General features: G+C 32.2%; 1 protein-coding gene and 1 long non-coding RNA gene across 6 annotated transcripts in view; one reads left to right on the forward strand and one right to left on the reverse strand.

The window, feature by feature from the left end:
• Nucleotides 1–453: 453 nt before the first annotated feature.
• The window catches only part of Evi5 (Ecotropic viral integration site 5), a 94,367-nt gene continuing 73,819 nt past the window's right edge, over nt 454–21,001 (reverse strand). For 4 of the 5 annotated variants that reach the window (XM_064064513.1, XM_064064512.1, XM_064064510.1 and 1 more), the window contains 7 exons: nt 6,963–7,154; nt 6,492–6,851; nt 6,127–6,285; nt 5,839–6,075; nt 5,022–5,789; nt 4,869–4,970; nt 454–1,246 (listed from right to left, as the gene is read on the reverse strand). In XM_064064513.1, the coding sequence (XP_063920583.1) occupies nt 956–1,246; nt 4,869–4,970; nt 5,022–5,789; nt 5,839–6,075; nt 6,127–6,285; nt 6,492–6,851; nt 6,963–7,154 (2,109 nt within the window). In that variant the 3' untranslated portion in view covers nt 454–955. Of the gene's footprint in view, nt 1,247–4,654; nt 4,705–4,868; nt 4,971–5,021; nt 5,790–5,838; nt 6,076–6,126; nt 6,286–6,491; nt 6,852–6,962; nt 7,155–21,001 lie in introns of all 5 variants that reach the window. The other variant, XM_064064514.1, reaches the window with a different exon arrangement.
• LOC135135385 (uncharacterized) lies at nt 15,669–16,451 on the forward strand. Its single transcript, XR_010281523.1, has 2 exons — nt 15,669–15,800; nt 16,013–16,451. It is a non-coding gene; the product is annotated as an uncharacterized LOC135135385 (long non-coding RNA).

Raw genomic sequence — 21,001 nt, forward strand, 5'->3', positions numbered from 1 at the left:
AATCACCAAGTATCGATGTGATGAGGTAATTTCATTCAGTTATTAAAACACTCCTGCGTATTTTTGTGATACAAATATATTTAAAGAATAAAAAGCACAAACAATACATAAATTAAAATACTTTTAACATATACATATTGCAACACAGTATAATTTTTATTGCTGTAATATTACATCATTTGGAATAAATAAATTTTCGCGCGTTAATTAAAAATATATAAAAAATAAATTATCCACACCAATTAAAACGTGCAATATGTCACCTTAGAGTATTTTTATTTTATATCTAAAAATAAAACATTTTCGATGTTCAACGTTGGAATGTTGTTTTTTTTTTTAAATGTATTAATTATTGCAACCTATAGAGAACAAAATAGCACCTATTAATAGGTAGTTGACTGGTTCAGACGCCATTATGCTCGACCAGCAGGTTTAATAAAGAAAAATACTGTCTTCAACGACTTTTGCGCAGCAAAGTATAATTATTATAAACAGCCCTTTTAGTTTTAATACTACCATTTTAACACAGATAGAATATTAGAAAATCTAATCTAACATCGTCTAGTTGTCTCACTAATTCATAAGTTAATTCTCGGTTACATACTCCAAGAAAAAAATCTATTATTATGCACAAAATTCTAATTAAATTACATAGGTACCACATAGTTTCTCAAAATAACAAAAAACACGGAAATTGCACACTTCAGAATCGATTAAGTACATAAACTTAAAATCCTAATAACATATACTTTAATAATTAAAAAAATACAATAAGTTAGAGTAAATCTAGACAAATATAAATGCACCATATTTTCTATTCATCCATAAGGAGTGGCAGAACGCCTATAAATCGATAATTACAAATTCCCCTTATATTGACCTCAAAAAGTATAGGCAAAAAATACTACAAAAACTTATTCTATATTGAACTAGTTCTAGTAATTCAGTCGTGTTGTCAGACCTTTGGTGCACACTTTCCTTCATGAGCATCTACAGAAGTGTGCGTATTCATATTGGGATCGAGTTCAATTTTGCCGTCGTTTTTTACACTGGGGTTGTTGCACAACTCATTAAATGTAAGCTCAGATTTGGAGGTAGGAGACTCGACTATGTTCAATCTCAGGGAAGGATCGTCCAACCTAATTTTCGTATCATCATCGGTGCTATCTATGGACGACGACCTTTCTGACGGCAAACGACCACCCCCGGTGATTATTCGTCTTTTGAACGACTCCAGCCTCATGACCTGACACAGGAACACATATTAGAATCAAATTAATCAACAGCAACGCATAATTATTATTAACAAATCTGCACAAAATAGCTTATAATTTATGATCTTGGAAATTAACAGTTGTACTTGGTGTACAATGATGATAAAAAATTATCATAACTACATAAATAACGGTGAATGTAAACAATGATTATTATTATTATATTCGCTTCTTCTTATCTTATAAGTCCAGTGCGTAAAAATCCTCAAATAAGCATTTTGTATGCTCAAGATTTGGCAAAACGCGCAGGTCACAAATTAAGGTGTGCAAATAGACTCAACAGAGCTACAATAAATTAACAACGTAAATGGAACCATTATAGAATGTTATTGGTTGAGCTTGATGACATAATAATCAGTCGGCCAAATTGGATTTAAAATGCTAGTAAGTAAAATCCATAACATATTTCATGCAACAAAATTAACTATTGGCCTTATTCTGTGAACTATTTGTTATAAATTACAGATCAGAAAGATCATTGAAATAGACATAAAAAAAAACGTCCTCAAACTGACGTTGAACGAGCTTTATTTAATAAATACAGCTTGAGGACGTTTAAATTGACCGTTATTAAAATGAAGGATTAAAAATTACCATTTAGCTAAAAGTTACTTGTACATCAAAATAAGGAGCTATGCGGGGCAAGGGTTCAGGTTTCATCATTCTCCCTAAACGATGCAACAGCTAATAAACGAAATTTTTAATTTTCGTACGTATTTTGGCATCTATCTTCACATTTTATATCCTTGGATACAATATCAAATGTCCATAGAGCAGGTTTGGATAATCTCCGTTACTCAACATATTTAACTCAATCGCTATCTATTGCAGTGGTTTTATTTTTAAAAGCGTAAAAGTTTGATTTTTTTATTTTAGTGTAAAATGGCAGTTTTCAGACCGTTAAAATAAAACTAATCTCACAAAATTAAACTCACCAGCAACCCATATCACATGATGATATTCTTACAAATTGCTATTAACTAATGACATTCATATTTTGGTTGATTAACTGAACCACGGTGGTAGAAGTAAGGTGTGGAAACCTCATTCATAACTTTCCTCAAAATCATTGGTAGAAAACACAAATCGCGTGGTTTGGATTATATGTCATTATCTGTCCACACCGCAGCGACGTCTAGAGAGATCAGTTGAAATTAAGTAATAGAAAACTGTATTAAATCTTTGACATTTATGCCAATGTCATTTATTACCCAATCACAAATGTCGAATCATCCGCCAGTCACACGATTCACACCAAAGACCAACCACAAACCGTAGTGCTGTGATTTATTTTCCCTCCAACGAATCTGTCACTTATTTCATTCATAAATACACTGACAAGTTGAAATGTTAATACATAGATGGACATACTGTGCTGCATACTATTTCGTAGTAAATAAGCCTACTGGGATGCGTGTTTTATTCAACAAATTGGAGCGGCTTGTTTCCACACCTTACTTCTACCACCGTGAACTGAACACACTTAATTTTTGACATTTACCGCAATTGACACTTATCATAATTTTTGATGTTGTAAATAAGGTGTAAGTAACTTATGATTGGACTAAACAGCTTTACAGATGAACCAACACAACTGGTCTCACTGCCAAATCTAATTCATTTGATTTGATATTGCATGATGTAATCTAACGCTGTAATGGCAATTAAGACGAAGACCTAGAAAAATTGACATTCACTCATTCTTTGGAACAATGACATACAAAAGATCTGTATTGTAACACTTTAAAACTTCTCACTTGAGATTTAATCATAGTTCATTTATGGCATTTCGACTAATTTTAAACATTGATCCTTTTTGAGAGAAGGGACCTTGAAAATTTTCATCTGTCAAATTAATAACATTGTGGGCCGGCGAATGCGGGATTTAATTTGAGCTTGTTTTTATAATGTTGTTATTTTGTGTATCACCGTTCGACAATCTGAATTTGGAGATTTTATTGTTGAGACATTTTCGTAACCTGATATTCGCACCAAATCCGCCTGATTTTTGATTTTGACCGTTGTGTTTATTTTCGTATGTGCTTTGTTTTACGTAGTGTGAGGTTTACTTTCGGTCCACGACGATGTAATCTGTGAACACATTTTTTGTTTCACCATTAACTCGAATTAATGCATAATTTAGCATTCTGAAAACACTTTGCTGTTTGAAATTCTGGATAAAGTGTGGCGTAATTAAATGTTATTTGTTTCATTTCCTGTAACTCTAATACTCATTCAATCAGCCAGCAATCGTTAAAAAATCAGTAAATACGATAGGATTTGAATTTTAATTGACATAAAAGCACAAGATCGTGTGGTGAAAGCGGAACACACGGTTTCCAGTTAAAGTTGAATGTTTTTCTCTCATATCATTTCAATTTTCACAGCTGCAGAGAGTTTTTACAGTTTAGAAATGGGTTCCCCAATAGCTTATTTTTATTTCAATAGTTATGCCCTCCTCAAGGTAAACTATACGTCCTTCACATTTTACATTTTGATTTAAGGACACTTTTCCAACGCATTCTGCCATAAAAAAAAAACATAGGGCTCAATTTTGTGGACGATCACAGTCCAAATTTTGAATTTTTCGTTAATACTATGCACGTATCTCATTTTGGCGTGATGTTTGGGTTAACATTGTTTTTGTTTTTTTCACAAAAACAACAAAATATTCCAAAGGATTCGTTTGCTTAGTCTTAGCTTTGTTATCACTAATTATTACAGCGAAAGCAACTCTATGCAGAAAAAAACTTATTTTAAACAAATTTCATTCTACGTAGGAAATAAATATAAATATTGGTACGAGATGACAAATCAACTAGTTACATAATCTATGTAGAAACGAATCAATAAATATTTCCAAAAAATTCCTATTCAAGAGTAAAAAACACCATCATAACTACATACTTTATCTGTGATAATGTTTATATATGAAATAATGGAAGTTTAAAACAATTATGTTTGATGTACAACCAGTTTAATCAAGTTTTATTGTTGTATTCACGGTAAATGTCACTTTAATACAATCTGAAAATTGGGTAGGAGTTTATGCCCCAGAAGTAATTATCTCATGTGTCTGCATTTAAGCATGAGCAATAAAATCGTTTCGATAAAAATAATCAACTTTTTTGCAATAACCATGGTAGTACATACAAGAATGTCAAAAAGATTTGTAATATTAAATTCGTGCCCAATAATTTATCTGATATAGTGATGGTGACACTCAAACTACTTAAGTTTAATATTTCCTTAAATAAGTATCAGTGGAAAACAAGGTAATAAATGCACAATACAAAAAAACTTAAACACTGTTAGCTACAACAACCATGCATATACAGTTCCAAACATTCTACTCCAAAGCTACATTAGTATTGACTTACTCGAGCCATTTCCACGGCTCAGTATCCGGACTGGTGATGGGCGTGGGAAACTAAATAAATATATTAGCACAATCACACTATTTTTTTTTTTTTAGACGTTAAGCAATATTATATACAGGACACATGTTAGTTAAGCAAAAGCGTGTGCCTTTTTAATTAATTCAGTGAGACGTGATGAAACCATTCAATCAACTTCACTGAAAAACAAAATTACCTCAGCTTGTAGATCTGCAACTTTGTCTTGCAATTCTCTTACTCGATCGCTGTCATCAACTGATTGAATTCGAAGCTCCCCTTCAGTGGCAATTTCTTGACTCTAAAATGATTATTAACTTCCTCACGACAAGTACCAAAACAAGTTTACTACCTTCAGTTCAAGTTGACTAATCTTCTGCGTGAGTTCCGCAATAGCTTGTGTCTTTTCTGCGTCACTAATTCGAGCTTTCATCAGTTCATCTTGCATTTTACTCTCCAGATCAGCGTAACGTCTGTGTTCTTCAAGCAACCGAGCCGCGGCCTCCCTGTCTCTCAATTCGGCTTTTTCAAGTTCTTCTCTTTGCCTCTTGATTTCTTCATCTTGGCGTCTCAGCTGATTCGTGCTCACTTGAACCTGAGTTTCCAGTTCCATCACTTTCAGCCTCAATTCTTTCACTTCTGTCAGAGTCTCCATTTCTCTTATTCTAGTGGTCATGAGTTCGTCTTCTAATTTTTGAGTTTCGTTATTGCGATTTTCCCAAAACAGCAATTTTTTCGGTGTGCTGTGTGGTTCTCCTGAAGAAGTCGGTTCTTGCTTGTGTTCTTGCAAATGCCTCTGCCATTGGTTGCTAAGTTCTGAAACTCTTTGCCTGAGGTCTTTCAAAGAGAGATTAGCTTCAGCTTCGCGCAGTTTCACAGCAATTAGTTCTTCTTGGAGATGCGCTACACTGTTATCTGGTGTTATCTCGCGCAACGTTTTTTTGTCTTCTTCTAGTTCATGTATCCGGGCTCGCAAGTCACGGATGAGCGCATCGTTTTCAGCTTCTCTCAATCTAACTTTAACTAATTCTTCTTGAAGACATTCGATCATCTCCTCTCTTTGTTGAAGTTGCTCTTGTTTCAAGGAAATTTCGTCGATGGAAGATTGTCTCGAAGTATGCTGTTAGACAAAAGTAAACTGAATGGTTCAGACAGAAATGTAAACTTACCGTTTCTTCCATCATTAAAGATAAAGACCTAATTTTTTCGTTTGCTAAAGCTAGTTGATGAGTCGTTTCTAAATGTGTGTGCCTCAACACATCTAGTTCTCTTTGGACCACGAAAGTAGTTTCTTCTTCTTCGGCTCTACTGACTTGTCCGCGGACTAGACGATCAGCCAAAGCTTTGCTTTCTTCTTCTAACATTTCACATCGATGTTTTAGCTGCTTATTTTCAGTTCTCAACCGCTAACAACAAGCAAACTAAATAACAGTTACGTATCGAATATATTTACTTACTTTCAGTTCGGCCATTTCTTCCTGTTCTTTCGTTTTTATTACGTTGTATTCTTTTTCTAGTTTCTTCATTTTTTTGGCATTGTATTTCATGTTGTAAGCTGATTGCATAAGACCTTCCGGATCGGCTTCCGCTCTCGCAGGAAGTTCTTTTTGGAAGAACTGCAAACAAATCACAAACAAATTCACTTAAATAATTTTCACTTACATCTTTAACAGAATCCAAATATTTAGCAACCGCCATTGTCATCTTACAAATGATTAATCAACCTGTTCGTTACTAGAACTACAGATAAGCTGATATGAAAAGTAAACAACGTTACAAAACTAGATCATACACTTTTCGTCAAACAGTTCCCAAAACTCACCTTCAACATTCCTTCCATGTCCAACGACATCAATTCATCTTTCCCTAAAGTCAGCATGGCGAGGGCCACTTTGAAAATAATCTCCATCCCTTCCGACAGAAACACATCCATAATTCTACACGCAAGAGGTAACGACAGAGCTGTGGTGAATAAAGTTAGGAACCAGCTGGAAGCATACATAGAGGTGTGGAAATTCTGAGACTGGAAATGCTGGTTGAGATCTGGCAAATATTCAGCCACGAGGTTTTCGAGTTGATACATACAAAGACCCAATTCCGCCATGCTCGGTTTGAACATATCTCGCATGCGGTAATCTTGCATTATCTTGACAAGAACCGCAAACGCTTCTTCCTCGGGCATCTAGAATCCACAAATAGCGAATTTTCAGTCAACCGTTTTATTATGTTGCCATTACAAACAGGAAAACACGTAAAAATTTTATTGAGCTCTAAAAATCTCCTAAAAACTCACTTGCATAAGTAAGAGGCCTACAATGAAGCCGGATCCTTGGCAATAACCCACTTCTCGATCGTGCAGGGAATATGCTTTAATGACGTTGAAAAGAGATTCCTGGCCGAGGCCATCTTTCTCTTTGAAAAAATCATGCTCAGGGTAGGTTCGTGCTATGTCGCGGCGGATAACCTTTTCACAGGGGGACTTCGTCTGAAAATTCAATGTACAATGTTACAAAATAGTTGAGACGTGAGTATTGAGTTGGTTTCTAACTAAGTAAAAATTGACATTATTATTATTTCAACACTGTTGCAATACTGATAAGTGATAATAAGACGATAACAATAATAAATGAATAATTTTCACTTAGTTTATTTTAAGTACTTTATTTAGTACAATTCTTAGCTAAGAGCATTAGTACTGCACATTTACTAGTACATTTAATTAAATGCAAAATTGATGGCTATTTTAAAATTTTTAATAAATAAATATCGACAGACGAAAACGAGACAGTATTTTTTCATACTATAGGTAGAGGAAAACAAGAAAATAACTATTTGCCGAATGACCCTTTCCTTGGTTTAGGCTCGTAAGGTAAAGAAAAATTAGATGAAGTAAAAAATTTTTAACATACACTAAATATATAATAATTAAATAAAAACATAACACTTATAAAATAACCGTGTAATAACTGCTGTGCCAAAATCAAATGACACCTGCTAAATTAGATGTAATTTAAAACACTTGAATTCATACTTCTAATGTTGAAATTTTTATTTGTTCATGTGATATACATATTTACAAAGAAAACTGAACTATGATTATAATGGGATACAGTAAATACTTGGTTATTTAGTAAGAAGTGAATCATTTTGCTCGAGGCTTAAAGTGACAACACAAAGAGAGTAAAATGATCCATGACACATACTCTTTGACCAAGGTTTCAAAATTGACTCAACTTTAGTTAACATCTTTTAACTGTTGACATACCAAAAAGTCGGTTGCTAGGCTAGCAAACATATTTTGGCCTATATGTCGTTATTTGTAAGTATTTGTAGCCATTTAATTTAATCGTTTATTTTTCAGCAGATGAATCGAAGGCACTGTATAAATATATAAATTTAAATCGTTCCTTTGTACTCTGAACAGGTTATAAAATTGGCAAATGATGTTTTTTTATGTTTAGTTTGAAGTAAATTTTTTAGTGTGTGTGCAATGAAACGTCTTGCAATGATTACAAAACATATCAGAGTTATTTATGTAACAAGCGAACAAAATCAGTTATTTTACCGGAGATATAAAAATTATCCGTCCGGGAATAAAACACGCAATATTATACACTTAATATGTTGCAAGTTTTGCATTTGAATAAATTTGCGAAATAGATATTATTAGTAATAAAGTAATATGTTGCTATTAACTACACTACTTACGAATCCAAATTAAGCTTATAAATTACTTATTTCTAATTAATAAATTACATTAACTGTGAAGACTTATCCAATAAGTTACCCAAGCTAAGAAGTAAGTCGACGCTTTTATCAAATTGGATATTCTTCCTTGACCTGAGTAGAACAGTTCTATTTCGTATTGTAGTTACAAAATGCCTGTTACATAAAAATGGAACAATATCGACATTTTACAACGGAAGTGTAAAGATAAATCTTTATTATCATAAAATGACATTTTTACTACCGCATAAAACTTAAAATAAAATAGAATGGAATAAAGTTCATTGCACAGAAAAAAATGTACAACGATTAACAACATTAAATCTATATACAGGGTTAGTCACGAGAGAATTACTTCTGAAAATTATTTTTACGCAACCCAAAATACGAATACCATGTACCATTTGATACTAACTGAATTTAAAATGAAATGCTTAATCCATGATTGCTTTGAGTTTGGCAATCTCATTTTGACAATTGTGGAAAAGGAGGTTACGTGAGTGTCCATGGTGGTACCGCAGCCAGTCGGAAATCTTCTCCGGCGCCGCTAATAAATTTGTCAGTGTGCCTCTTGATCTTTTGCAACCGATTAATCACGAGAAAATTATTTCTAAAAATTCCTTTTACGGCATTTTATTCAAAGGTTACAACACAAACTCAAACAAGTAAGTAAATAATTTAACTACTAATACTAATCTGTTGAAAATGTTGGGCATTTTGGGGGGATGCTACGGCTTTTTTGTAAATAGATGGCCGAAGAAGTCCAGAGGTTGCAGATTTGCACTTCGAAGAGGCTCTAGGTGACGCAGAGATGGCGAATTAACACATGCACATTAGCGGCGAACAACATTGGTAGAGCACTTGAGCACTTACGGCTTTAGTATAGCCCAGATTGATCTGACTGTATGTCGTCGATCCAATGGGGCTCTAGAGACGAGTCAACGATGAAAAAAAATATGTTAAAAATTTATTAACGTCAAAGTGACACTGCCAAAGTCAACGCAATCATGGATTAGGCATTTCATTTTAAATTTAGATAATATCAAGTGGTACAGGGTATTAGTATTTTGGGTTGCTTAAAAATAATTTTCAGAAGTAATTCTCTCGTGACTAACCCTGTATAGTTACCCGGAAATAATACAGTTATGATTGTAAAAGATCACATTTATGATTTTTAACATTAATTTTTAATTTATCAGTATTTCCATAGTGAAGACAGTCTGGAAGGTGTTTTTAATAAAATAATATCACTCGAATTTTTCGTCATTTTATTATTTGCACACCTGTAGCCAAATACATATAAAAAAAATGAAAATGGCTCTGGGAGATATTTCCACTTTTCTTCAAACGCTATTCTATCAAATAGCATATCAATAACATATTTTCCTAAATAAAAGTTTTTACGGTTTCTAAAATACTGCATTACCCCCAGTGAATTACGTATAAAAATCTTATCTCAATTCGCGTGAAATCGTTTATGTGGTTTTCTAGAAAAATCTGAAAACGATTTGCACAAAACTTCTCTCGTCCCCGAAAGATAATAAATGCATGCACAGTTTTTTTTTTTAATTAAATTTTATTTAATAATTTGTTTAAATGGTACCATCATTAATTTTAAAATGCTACGACATTTTCTTTAGTAGGACATCCCATATAATAAAAATAGCAGTAGATTATTAAATCACACGTAAAAGAACGTATTACATATTTTATGTTTCAAATAAGATTTGCTTAGTACATTTTCTGATGAAGTCATCAAATTTGTAACGGGGGCAAATATAATGATTTTATCCGCACAATGTATGTTACTATTAATAACAACACAACTTTCTCGGGTTTCAAAAAACTGGATATGCCTTTTTTACTCAATCAATAAAATGCATCGTTTCATTCACTTTTTTGGCATGTTAAGTAACTACTAAAAACTAAAAATGTGTAAATATGTTACTAAACGAAAATAACACTTCAGGACATACTTTTTATAAGCATTTATTTCTTTCATAATTTTTTGAGTTGATGTCAATAACTTCTTGAATGGGGTGAACAAACTAATTTTAATCAATGTTCTCATTTATTATTAATTATTTGATCAATAGTAGTTTAATACCAAAATTTCAAAAAAATCCGTTATGTAGATTGTGTTACAAAATGTCATTTCAGAAATTTTATATTTATTATAACACAGATAACAATTAGCTTAGAGTTGTTTGTAAAAAAAATCCTTGTTTCTAAAGTTCAATCAATCCTACATTCATATACTGTTCAGTAATTCATTCGTTATTATTTTAAACGCACCACTGACCCGGAAATGATCATCAATCAGGATACTAAACAAATAAAACCACTTTCGAGATCTGAGAATTACAGCATACAGATTCGTCTGTTATTATTACATCTTACCCCATCCCTATGAGCCTATTGTAACTATCGATCATATCTACGCACCCATCTGACACGTGACCAATATTACTCTGATCTAGCTGTGCTAACCTACTCTGGTTAACACGATCTGACTGCTCGAGAAACTTACGAACGAAACAACAACATGTTCCTAACAAAATAGTTTTCTGAATTTGGACAACTGTTGATTCGTTAAATATATAAACTTCAAGTTCTCAACTAAGGAACATCACTGTTGATGAGAATGGCTGATATTCGTTGATATTCCTTGGTAAATATTACTCTGTTTACAACAATGTTTCAGTCTGTAAGTATGTGTGATGCCAATGTAACTTGTAGCAGGTGTTTCCAAGGAATAGTGATGGAAATTAAATTTACAATTGCTGTTAATTCTTTGTCAACGATCTTGCCTGCATTGTTATGTCTGTCTTTGTATTCAGTTCGTGCCAGGACGCCACAGGACGAAATGATGTGTTGAATCGTCCCAGGTTTTTCTGTACAAAGTCAAAAACAGTCGTTTTTATGCATACGGTTAGTGTTTTATAAATTGTGGTAAACATGTGATGGGTTTATACTTGATGGATTTGTTGTGTCATTATATTTTGGTTGTAAACATGTTATACCATGATATAATGTTGAAATGTTGGCTTTGGATAGAATTGGCTTAAATGTTTGAGTAAAGAAATGTGCACACAGGGGAATTTTCAGTCTAATGTTACTTTTTTGATTTGGTCACCAATTTTTTGAAGAAGATGAACAAATAAAATTTTATTGGTGTTTTATAATTACTAAAACAATGTTAATTAATGCCTTATCAAAAATTTTAAACTGGTCCACTTTTTACATGAACTGAAAAATTTAATAATGCCAACTATATATCTAATGGGTCGTAATTAAGTGTGCATTATTTTTAATACTTTGTGCATTAAATTTTATACTATGCGCAATAACATTTGTGCATTAAATTTACTATGTTGCGCCATAAGTTTTTGCATTTTGTGCATAATACTATTATATTATTATGTGCAAATTGGAATAGTAAAATTATTGTTTTGGGCAATGATTTTCTGTACTGCGTGCATTATTGAAACTGTATAGAAAATAACAAACAAAAATAGACCTGCTGTATTAAAATGAATTATGAATGCATACAAAATTAACAAAAACATAAGATATTCATAGCAAAAAAGTAGCTAAACAAATTAAAAGTTTTGAAAAAATTAACAAAGAAACTTAAAATAAACATTCTTTCATCAAAAAACTCAATTACTAAACATTATTAATTTAGTGAATAATAATTAATGCTTTTTTTGCTTTAGAAGGGCGGATTCCTTCCCTGCCGAACTGGCGCGAAATGAAGCACATGACACGTCTTTTAAAGAGTGAGAGTGTAATGCCCACTTTACTGTGAACTAATGCACATTTTAGTAAATTACGGAACATTTGAAATGCTCGTTTATTTTTTCTCAAATACAAATTGATTTATTAAAGAAACAGTTATTTTAACGAATGAGCAAATTTAATTAAATAATTGCATTATTTATTGCGCAAATAGAAAAAATAATCTGCCATTATTTTATTTATTACCCTTTCAGTTTTACAAATGCTGAAATAGTTTCTTCTGTGCTGAAATGTTTTTAATAATGCTGGGACTTATTTCACATTTCATTAAAACAAGTACGCATTTAATTTGTTCTCATATCTAATGATGGATACACAAATTTTGGTTAGCGTTTCAGATTTTTGGTACAACTTATCTGTAACAGGAAATCTGTTTTGCAATTTCACACAAACAAACACATAGAAAGATCAACATTTTCAGTATACGATGTTGGAAGATGGAGAAAAATAGTAAATAGGTTAGGTGAGGTCAGCCCACAATTTTTCACTTCACTAGATTAATACGAGAAAACTGCTGTCTGTACTTTTGTTTCATCGACCCCAAAACATAGTAAATTTAGTTCCAGACGTAAGCTAAGCACTACAACAAGGTCATATTGACTGACACTAACACAAACAGCTCACCATGAAACCAAACGTTTCAATAAACTCTCTATGCGTTTCAACAGCTACGCTGTCATGTTCTTGGATTAGACTAACTTACTTTATGTTAATGTCAGTGCGCCCACTGATCCTTCAGAACATTGTAAAGGTTCTGTAACACCATTTATATCTTAGCTTAGCCCAGAAAATAAACATTTTTAGCGATTTTTTTTCAATATTTAATCCAAATCATACAAATTCAGAAATCCGTTTTAACACTACCAGTAGTTGAATAAACACAAAATAACTTTAATCCAGGTACGTTGGTTATTTTTAATATCGATGGACAAAAAATAAAAAGTAATAGTTTTAGTTATTAATAATCTACAAATAATTTTGGAACTATTATTTTTTAATAAAATGTTTAACAATTGTGTAATAAAGGTGTTAATATTATTAATAACTGATCAATTTTAATGCTTCAACTCACTTTAACCACTGTCAGAAATAGGTTTTCCTAAATTTCCAGCATGTTCTTTGATAATAATTTAATTAAATATTTTTTTAAATCCTAAAATTTAGTTATATTTTTGAGTGCAAAAAAGTTGAGTTTCTTGGAAATATTTTTTTGCATGTACTTTAGAGTCTTTGAGTTTACGTGTACTTTAATGCCAAATCGTTTGACTTTAATATTACAGACAGTCCACTTTGACCAATTTAGTCGTTGACTCGTCGAGCTGACTGAAAGGGATGTACTGTTTTCAAAAGAAGCTGGAAATGGTTCTGGAGTAGCTTGTGTAGCTATTTCTCCAGGAATATTCTTGTAAACAACAAATTACGTCTTTTCATATATGATACATGTCTAATATGATGTAAATAATTGAACGGGTTTTTCTTTCTTTATGATGTGATAGGTAAAAAGATTTTTGTTTTTACGTATTTGCGTAATTTAAATAAAAGTGCACAGTTTTTTTCGAGAACTGTTTTCCTTCTTCCCATTCTAATCAGATTTATATATTGTCATATTTAAAACTATGGTATATGGGTTTACTCCACTCAAGTAAATTTAAGCAGAGCTCACAAAAGATTTATTATTTTTGTGCGGTTATTGACCGAACAGCTACTTTTCTGAGATACATGGAAATTATAGCTTCTTGTGGGATTTATCTTCCACGTTACAGTATTAAACTTGGGATATAAAGATACGTTGAGCAGAAATTGCAATTTAATATTTAAAAAAATACACTAGTCTTAAGCCTGTATGACGTGTGTGGATATCAATATTCAAGGATGCTGTGATATTAAAAAATGTTCTAGAAAAAATAACACTACTATATGGATTGGAAAACACGTGTAGGGATTGGGTTTATCAAATGAATAATGATCCTAAACACACATCCCGGTTGGTAACTCAATGGATAACAGACGCAAATGTTCAAGTTATGAAGTGGCCCAATCAGGGACCGGATCTAAGCCTATCTTGGGTCTGAGTTCGGAAGGCATAAAAATTAAAATCATAGTCACTGCTTTTCCCTATGGTTAGTCTACAAGTATGACTACTTTCATTAAGTTTCTACTTGTTTTATACACCTATTCGACTATAATATGTTACTAGCTAAATGTTAAATAAATACGGAAAACTTTTACTCGTAGAAAATATTTATTCATCATTTTTATATGCAAAAATGTTGACATTTAATATCACGTTATACTGTCAATCTTATCTAATAATATATATTATTATTTAATAAGTAATCACTATTAAATTTTCGCCATATATATTGTAATAAAAACCAAACGTTCATCTTTAATCACCAAAACAACTATTTTATACAATAAACGAGATTGTCAGAAACAAATAATAGTATATTAAATGTTATACAACGATAATTTAATGATAAGCCAATGTCGTAATGAATATGAGTGACTTAATGGCTATTAAATGAGACTAGTGTACACAATTTTTTTCTACGACCAATAACAATAATGAAAGATAACTAATTTATTTCCAAAATTTACCAATCACAAATTGCAACTACAAATACTATGTAAACAAGCATTATATATTATACATACAATTAAATACAAATGTCAAAAAATAAAAGTATAGCAGAAACAGTGAAAGATTATTCCTTTCGAGAGGTACAGTTATTAAAATGCAATTGGTTTGGCAATTGTGTAACACATGAGTGAATGCCATTGTTGATGTTAATGAGACAATGTTTATTGAGTTGCTGATCTGAAAGTATTCAATAGAATTCAAAATTAGACTTCCTACGTTGATATTTTTTTAAATGATTCGTCAATGCATCTTTCGGACACTGTTGCGGATTTCCATCAACTGTGACGATTTAATGATGTTATTTCATCACCAGCGTCAATTAACATTATAATGTTATAATGTTCTGCTATAGCAAAACTGCAGTTGAAAGCAGTGTCCGGTGTATAAACTTGAATTCGGACGATTTAAGAAAGTAACAACATCTTTTCCAATTGTTTCCAAAGCTGTTCATTCCAACGTTTTGAACTGAGCATTCTTCGTTGATGCAATTGATGAAAAAGGTAGGGTCATACAATTTTCTGGATGAAAATTTATGTACAAGGTGAGTCAGCTAAAAGGGGCCATTTTATAATAATATGCATACGTAAATTCACTGCTTAAAAGACGGAAAAAAGTATATTGCAAAAATACCATTTAAATTTTTTTTTTATTTTTCAGATTTTGTAGTCTTTTAATTCAAAATAATATTCCTAGATTATTGAAATTTAAAAAAAAGGAATTACTTTTTTGACTAACGTGGTTCACTACGTGCAAGTTTATGCAAAATTTGGTAAAGTGTTGGATTGGATTATTGTAATAAATGAAATAATTTCATTAGTATTAGCCAAATACACTGACGTCATCCGAGGTCACCAAGATGGCAGCGTTTGACAACTAGCCGGTTTTCTCATAAGAGTCAATGCTAATATTTTCGGAATTCATTTAAATTTGAGAGTGTGACAACTGTGTTTTTATGGTTTGGTAAGTTTGTTACAGTTTCTACACTGTGTAGATATCTGTAAAACGCACCATAACGTTTGAATAGGCTTAAAAAATAATGTTTTCCAATGTGATGTACAGGTTAACTTCGCTGCATCTTATATCATTTGTTTTGCAAATTAATTCTTTGTTAATGTACATCAATGTTTTTTAAATACACTAGCATCTTAATATTATAATATTTTGTATTTTAGGAGAAAATGCCTAAATTTTGTGCTGTTGTGGGTTGCGCGAATCGAAGCACCAGAAATGCGGACAAATTTTATTTTCCTTTCCCAGCAATTAGCAACAATAAAGGTAAATATATACAGGATGGGAAAAAAAAGCGGAAGCTTTGGTTAAAAGCCTTGAAACGAGTGGATTTAACGAAGCCAAAGTAAAGTATTCCTATGTTTGTTCGGATCATTTTATTTTAGGTACAGTAACTACCTATTAGATTTACAGTTTCTAATAAATTACTACATTGGTGCTCTTTTAGGTAAACCTGCAGATTTGTCGGATGTGGACCATCCTGATTATGTTCCATCACAAAATTTAGGATATCAAAATAAATCCACTCATAATACTTGTAATTTTGAAAGACACAGTTGTTTAAAAAAGAGAAAACTGAATAAATGCCTCTAGACTTTTGAATGCACGAATTTCATTGTGGGTTATTTTACTTATTCCAAAAATAAAAAAGTTTAGAATAGTATTCATTGTTATGGTAGGGACATGGTCTAAACACAAATTAAAATCACTTGCACTCATTGTATAAGGATCTCCGCCGTTTAAAATGGTTTAACTTTTGTACATATCTGTTTTGCTCTTTGAAAGAAAGACGTCGTGCATAATCACTTAAATTATCCATACTTTAAAAACAAATCACACACCTTCACTTAAACCCGTCACATTAACCTCAAACGAAAATATTAATTTCCGATTTACCGCTTAAAACACACGTATGTATTTTGGGTGACGAGGAATTCAGACCAAAACAGCGTTCTGTATTTTTATTTTTATTATGTATTTTTAAACTCAAATCGCCAAAAAAAGCACCCTGATACACAGAAAAGATATGAAAGAAGCTATTCACGTGTTTATTTTCTAGATAAATACCTACACTTTTAAATGAAATGCGAAAATGTTAACATTGCCACTTATGGAGTTTCACGGCGCTTGTCAAACGCTGAGTTCCCGCCACAGCGTGACGTCACGTGTTATTGGCTAATTAACATTAGATGCTTTATTGCTTACGTAAAACCGTGTTTAGAAAACAAAACGTAGAAAATGCTTTAAGAAAATACTATTTCATTAAATCAAATAAAACGTATCACAAATAATAAATATTGAACATACGGAGTATTTTTTTCTCAGTTTTATAGTGCAATAAAAATTCAGACAAATTAAAAAAAATTGTTACGATTTTTAAAAATTATTGTGATTTCATTCAAGATTTCATATGATACATACGTATTATCATTCATATTTATTTATGAAGTAAATTCCATTAACGTACTTAGGTTCATAAAAAGTTATTCGAGGTGTCCCCTTGTAGCTGCCTCACCCTGTATAGTGCTCAACAATAGATTTCGAGCATTAGTATCATTTCACTGTCATTAGTTCTAAAGCAGACATTAATTATTATTTTTATATATAAAACATTTATTTTTTTGTTTGTCAATTTTATTAACTGCGCATTTTTCAAACATTAACTTTTAAATGTCAGGTTGACGTGTGTCCTGCTTAATGACATAATGACAATAACACTCCAACTATATTCAAATTTTTAACGCGACAGTCAACTAGTGCCCTAAATTTATTGGTTGGCATAGTACTTCTTGCATATTTCGTAACGCTTTCCCAGGTACGGTGGATTTTTGTTTTGTTTTTGTTTAAATATTTAGCATCTGGGGCTTCTCAAACAAATTGCTTTATTTTATTTGTTGAAAATGTTTTAGCCTTTTAGGTATAAACAATCGGAGTCATAAATTCTTTCGTTTTCCTGTCATTTTGAAAATTTTGACGCACGGTCTATGCATTATTGTCACTTCGATGTTTAAAACATTTGTGACGTCGCAGTCAGTGTCAGCATGCCCGCAGTGTCAAAAATAACAAAACTAAAAAATAGGGTTACAATAAAAGGCGTTTCACATTTTGTGACAGTGAAACTCCCGCTACATATCTTCCAGATTATCTTTTCAATAAGGCGGATAATTTGGGATATTTTGCTAATACGTTCATTTTATGTTTAACAGATAATGTAGGTTTTAAAACTGAGCTCATAAACTTCTAAATTTTTGTTTTAAATCTCGTCAAAATAAAAATTTAAAACATTTTGTCAAAAGTTGTTAATCTTATTTTTACACCTTCATTCTATAAATTGCGAATAAAATGTTTTAAAGTCTTTTTGGATCTTTGCGGCAATAAATCATTTGGCGTTCCGTTGCCTTGTTTGACTATTTCTGGACGTTTTCACGGACTTTAAAAAAACAATATTGTCAGATTGACATATTTCGGTTTTCTCCCATGCGCATCAGTAACTGCAAATTCCTTAAATTATTATTGGACACTAGAAAAATCACTACAACTGACACTGACAACATTGGTAGCTGCATTTTCGAAAAAATTGCGGTGTTGGTGGATTTTTAATTTCGGAAAAATATATAGTTAGGAATTTGTATCTTAAAGAAAACTTGTACCAGCCAAGTTACGAGTACATAATTTGCATTAATTATAAGTGACGATAATTTTCTAGACATAATATTTGAAATAGACATACAAAAGGGAAAAACTACTATGCCTATAAACAGATTTTTTACTCTGGTTTAAATTTTTGTTAATTTAATAATCAACCTCGCTGTGACTTTAATACTTGGATACATACACAATACATGTGTGTAGGAATTAGATGAAGCCGATATTCTGCTACGGTTGACTATTGTCAGGGGTTTTTTGATACATTTTACACACGAAACCTGATTTCATTTGAGCGGATACATTAATTTTAAAAATACTTATGACGGTGGGAGCATCGACAATCCACATGTTTATGTTAAGACTCCCTTTCATCCCCCAAAAATTAGTGATTAGCTTCAATTAGTCAAATACGGATAGTAAGGCCTAGATTCTTTAAAGGTAATCATGACAATAATGATCATGTGATTATCTGGCTTATTCAATATAATGCTTTCCAAGGTAACTTAACCAATGCAAGATTTCAGCAAGAAATTCCGGCCGATTTTTGTATCACAACTTCACGGCGATGAAATAAACGTAGGCTATTTTCAACACGACGGGGCTACAGCGCATTCGACTAGGACTACAATAGCAATGTTACATAAATTTTTTGAGAATCAGATAATTAGTCGAAACACAGAGAATATCTGGCCCCGCAAACCTTGTTATCTTACACCTGCAGACTTTTTTATAGCCCTATTTAAAGAACACTATTTATCGAACACCTGTTAACAATTGGGAGGAATTAAGGTTAAGAATTACACAAGAAATTAATGACATAAACAATAATGTAGAGATGTTGAAGCATGTGATCGATGAAGTTAAACGAAGAGATCATTTATACTTACAACAAAATGGACAACATTTTAAGCATTTACTGTAATTTTAATCAAATTTCATTCCATTTATTAATTATCGTAGATCGTAACTTCATAGTTCTCTTAAAGATCTTATTACAAATCTCCGATATTTTTTCTTTTAGATTTGCCATTTTTTGACATCTATCAGAGTGATTTAATCACTGTTCGAAAGTTCAAGGATTAAAATGTTCATCCGGATCGAAGGATAAAATTTACTGTGCGACCTTCAACCGTCTCTATTGGTGTGCGTGAATTTAACTCGAAAAACCAATTAATATGATGAATTGATGATTAAAAGACGAACAGATTTCACCATTTATTTTCTACTACTTGCACGAGGATACTAGATTACTACTGAGATTACTACCACAAGTTGTGACCTAATTTTAAAAATGATGAAAAATTCACTTGCACAGTGTACAAAGGGTTTTAACAATCAGAGACATGCTGAGTGCTTTCCAAAGATGATTCGATTACAAATTATGTTGTTCACCAAATATCTTAACAATTCTGCAAGTAGTAAATATTAAACAACTGAGCTACGGGAGTACGAAAAATAAATAAAATTATTATAATAACCTACATCGATTAAGATCTTTGATTTTTCTTGTAATATTTTTCATTGATTGTTGCACAAACTCGGTACTAATTAAATTTATGCAAATGGCATAAAATAACTGGCTGCAAACGTTCCCCTAAATTTTCTGCGTGCATAAATTCATGATATGAGCCTAATAGTGGTGTTCCGCAGGGTTCTGTATTGGGACCCCTCCTGTTTCTTGTATACACAGCCGACTTAAGAAAGCATATTCGGTCACCATGTGCGTTTTATGCTGATGATTTTAAAATCTATAACTCGTCCTGTAAACTAAATGTAATTGCGACGGATATATTAGCTGTGACGGAGTGGAGTAAAAAATGGCTCATTCCTTTGAATATTAGCAAATGTGTTGTCTTGCACATTGGCCCCCATAATCCCAGAGCTGACTACTTCATATATGGTGTTCCACTGACTAAAGTAGATGCACAGAACGACTTAGGAGTAACAATTACCACCGATTTAACGTGGTCACAACATATCGCTAAAATAGTAAGTAAAGCCAACAAAATGGTATATCTATTAAGACGTACGTTTAAAAATCCTGACCATGACACAGTTGCAAAACTACACAAAACATATGTAAGGCCAATCCTGGAGTATTCTAATTTAGTGTGGTATCCAATTTTAGTTAGGGATAGTGATCTGTTAGAAGGCGTTCAGAGGCGTATGACTCGATTACCTTATGGCATTTTGCGACCATCGTATGAACAGAGACTCGTAATCATGAAATGCCCTGCATTGGGTCAAAGAAGAACAAGAGGAGACGCCATTGCAACATTTATTGCACTCATATTAAATGTTCCTCCGACGAACAGCATGTTTACTTTGAATTCTGATGTGCGTACTAGAGGTCATCAGTTCAAGCTCCTGAAAGAAGCGTTTCGCACCAGAACCCGACAGTTTTTCTTCTCGAACCGTATTTTCGACACATGGAACTCTCTCCCATTACAAGTTGTGTGCAGCCCAAGTGTACTTAGTTTCAAGAAAAATTTTGATCATTTTAT

The sequence above is a fragment of the Zophobas morio genome, unplaced genomic scaffold (genome assembly GCF_036711695.1).
Source record: "Zophobas morio isolate AGI-343-1 ecotype UQ-CSIRO unplaced genomic scaffold, CSIRO_AGI_Zmor_V1 ptg000024l, whole genome shotgun sequence".
Classification (NCBI taxonomy): Eukaryota; Metazoa; Arthropoda; class Insecta; order Coleoptera; family Tenebrionidae; genus Zophobas; species Zophobas morio.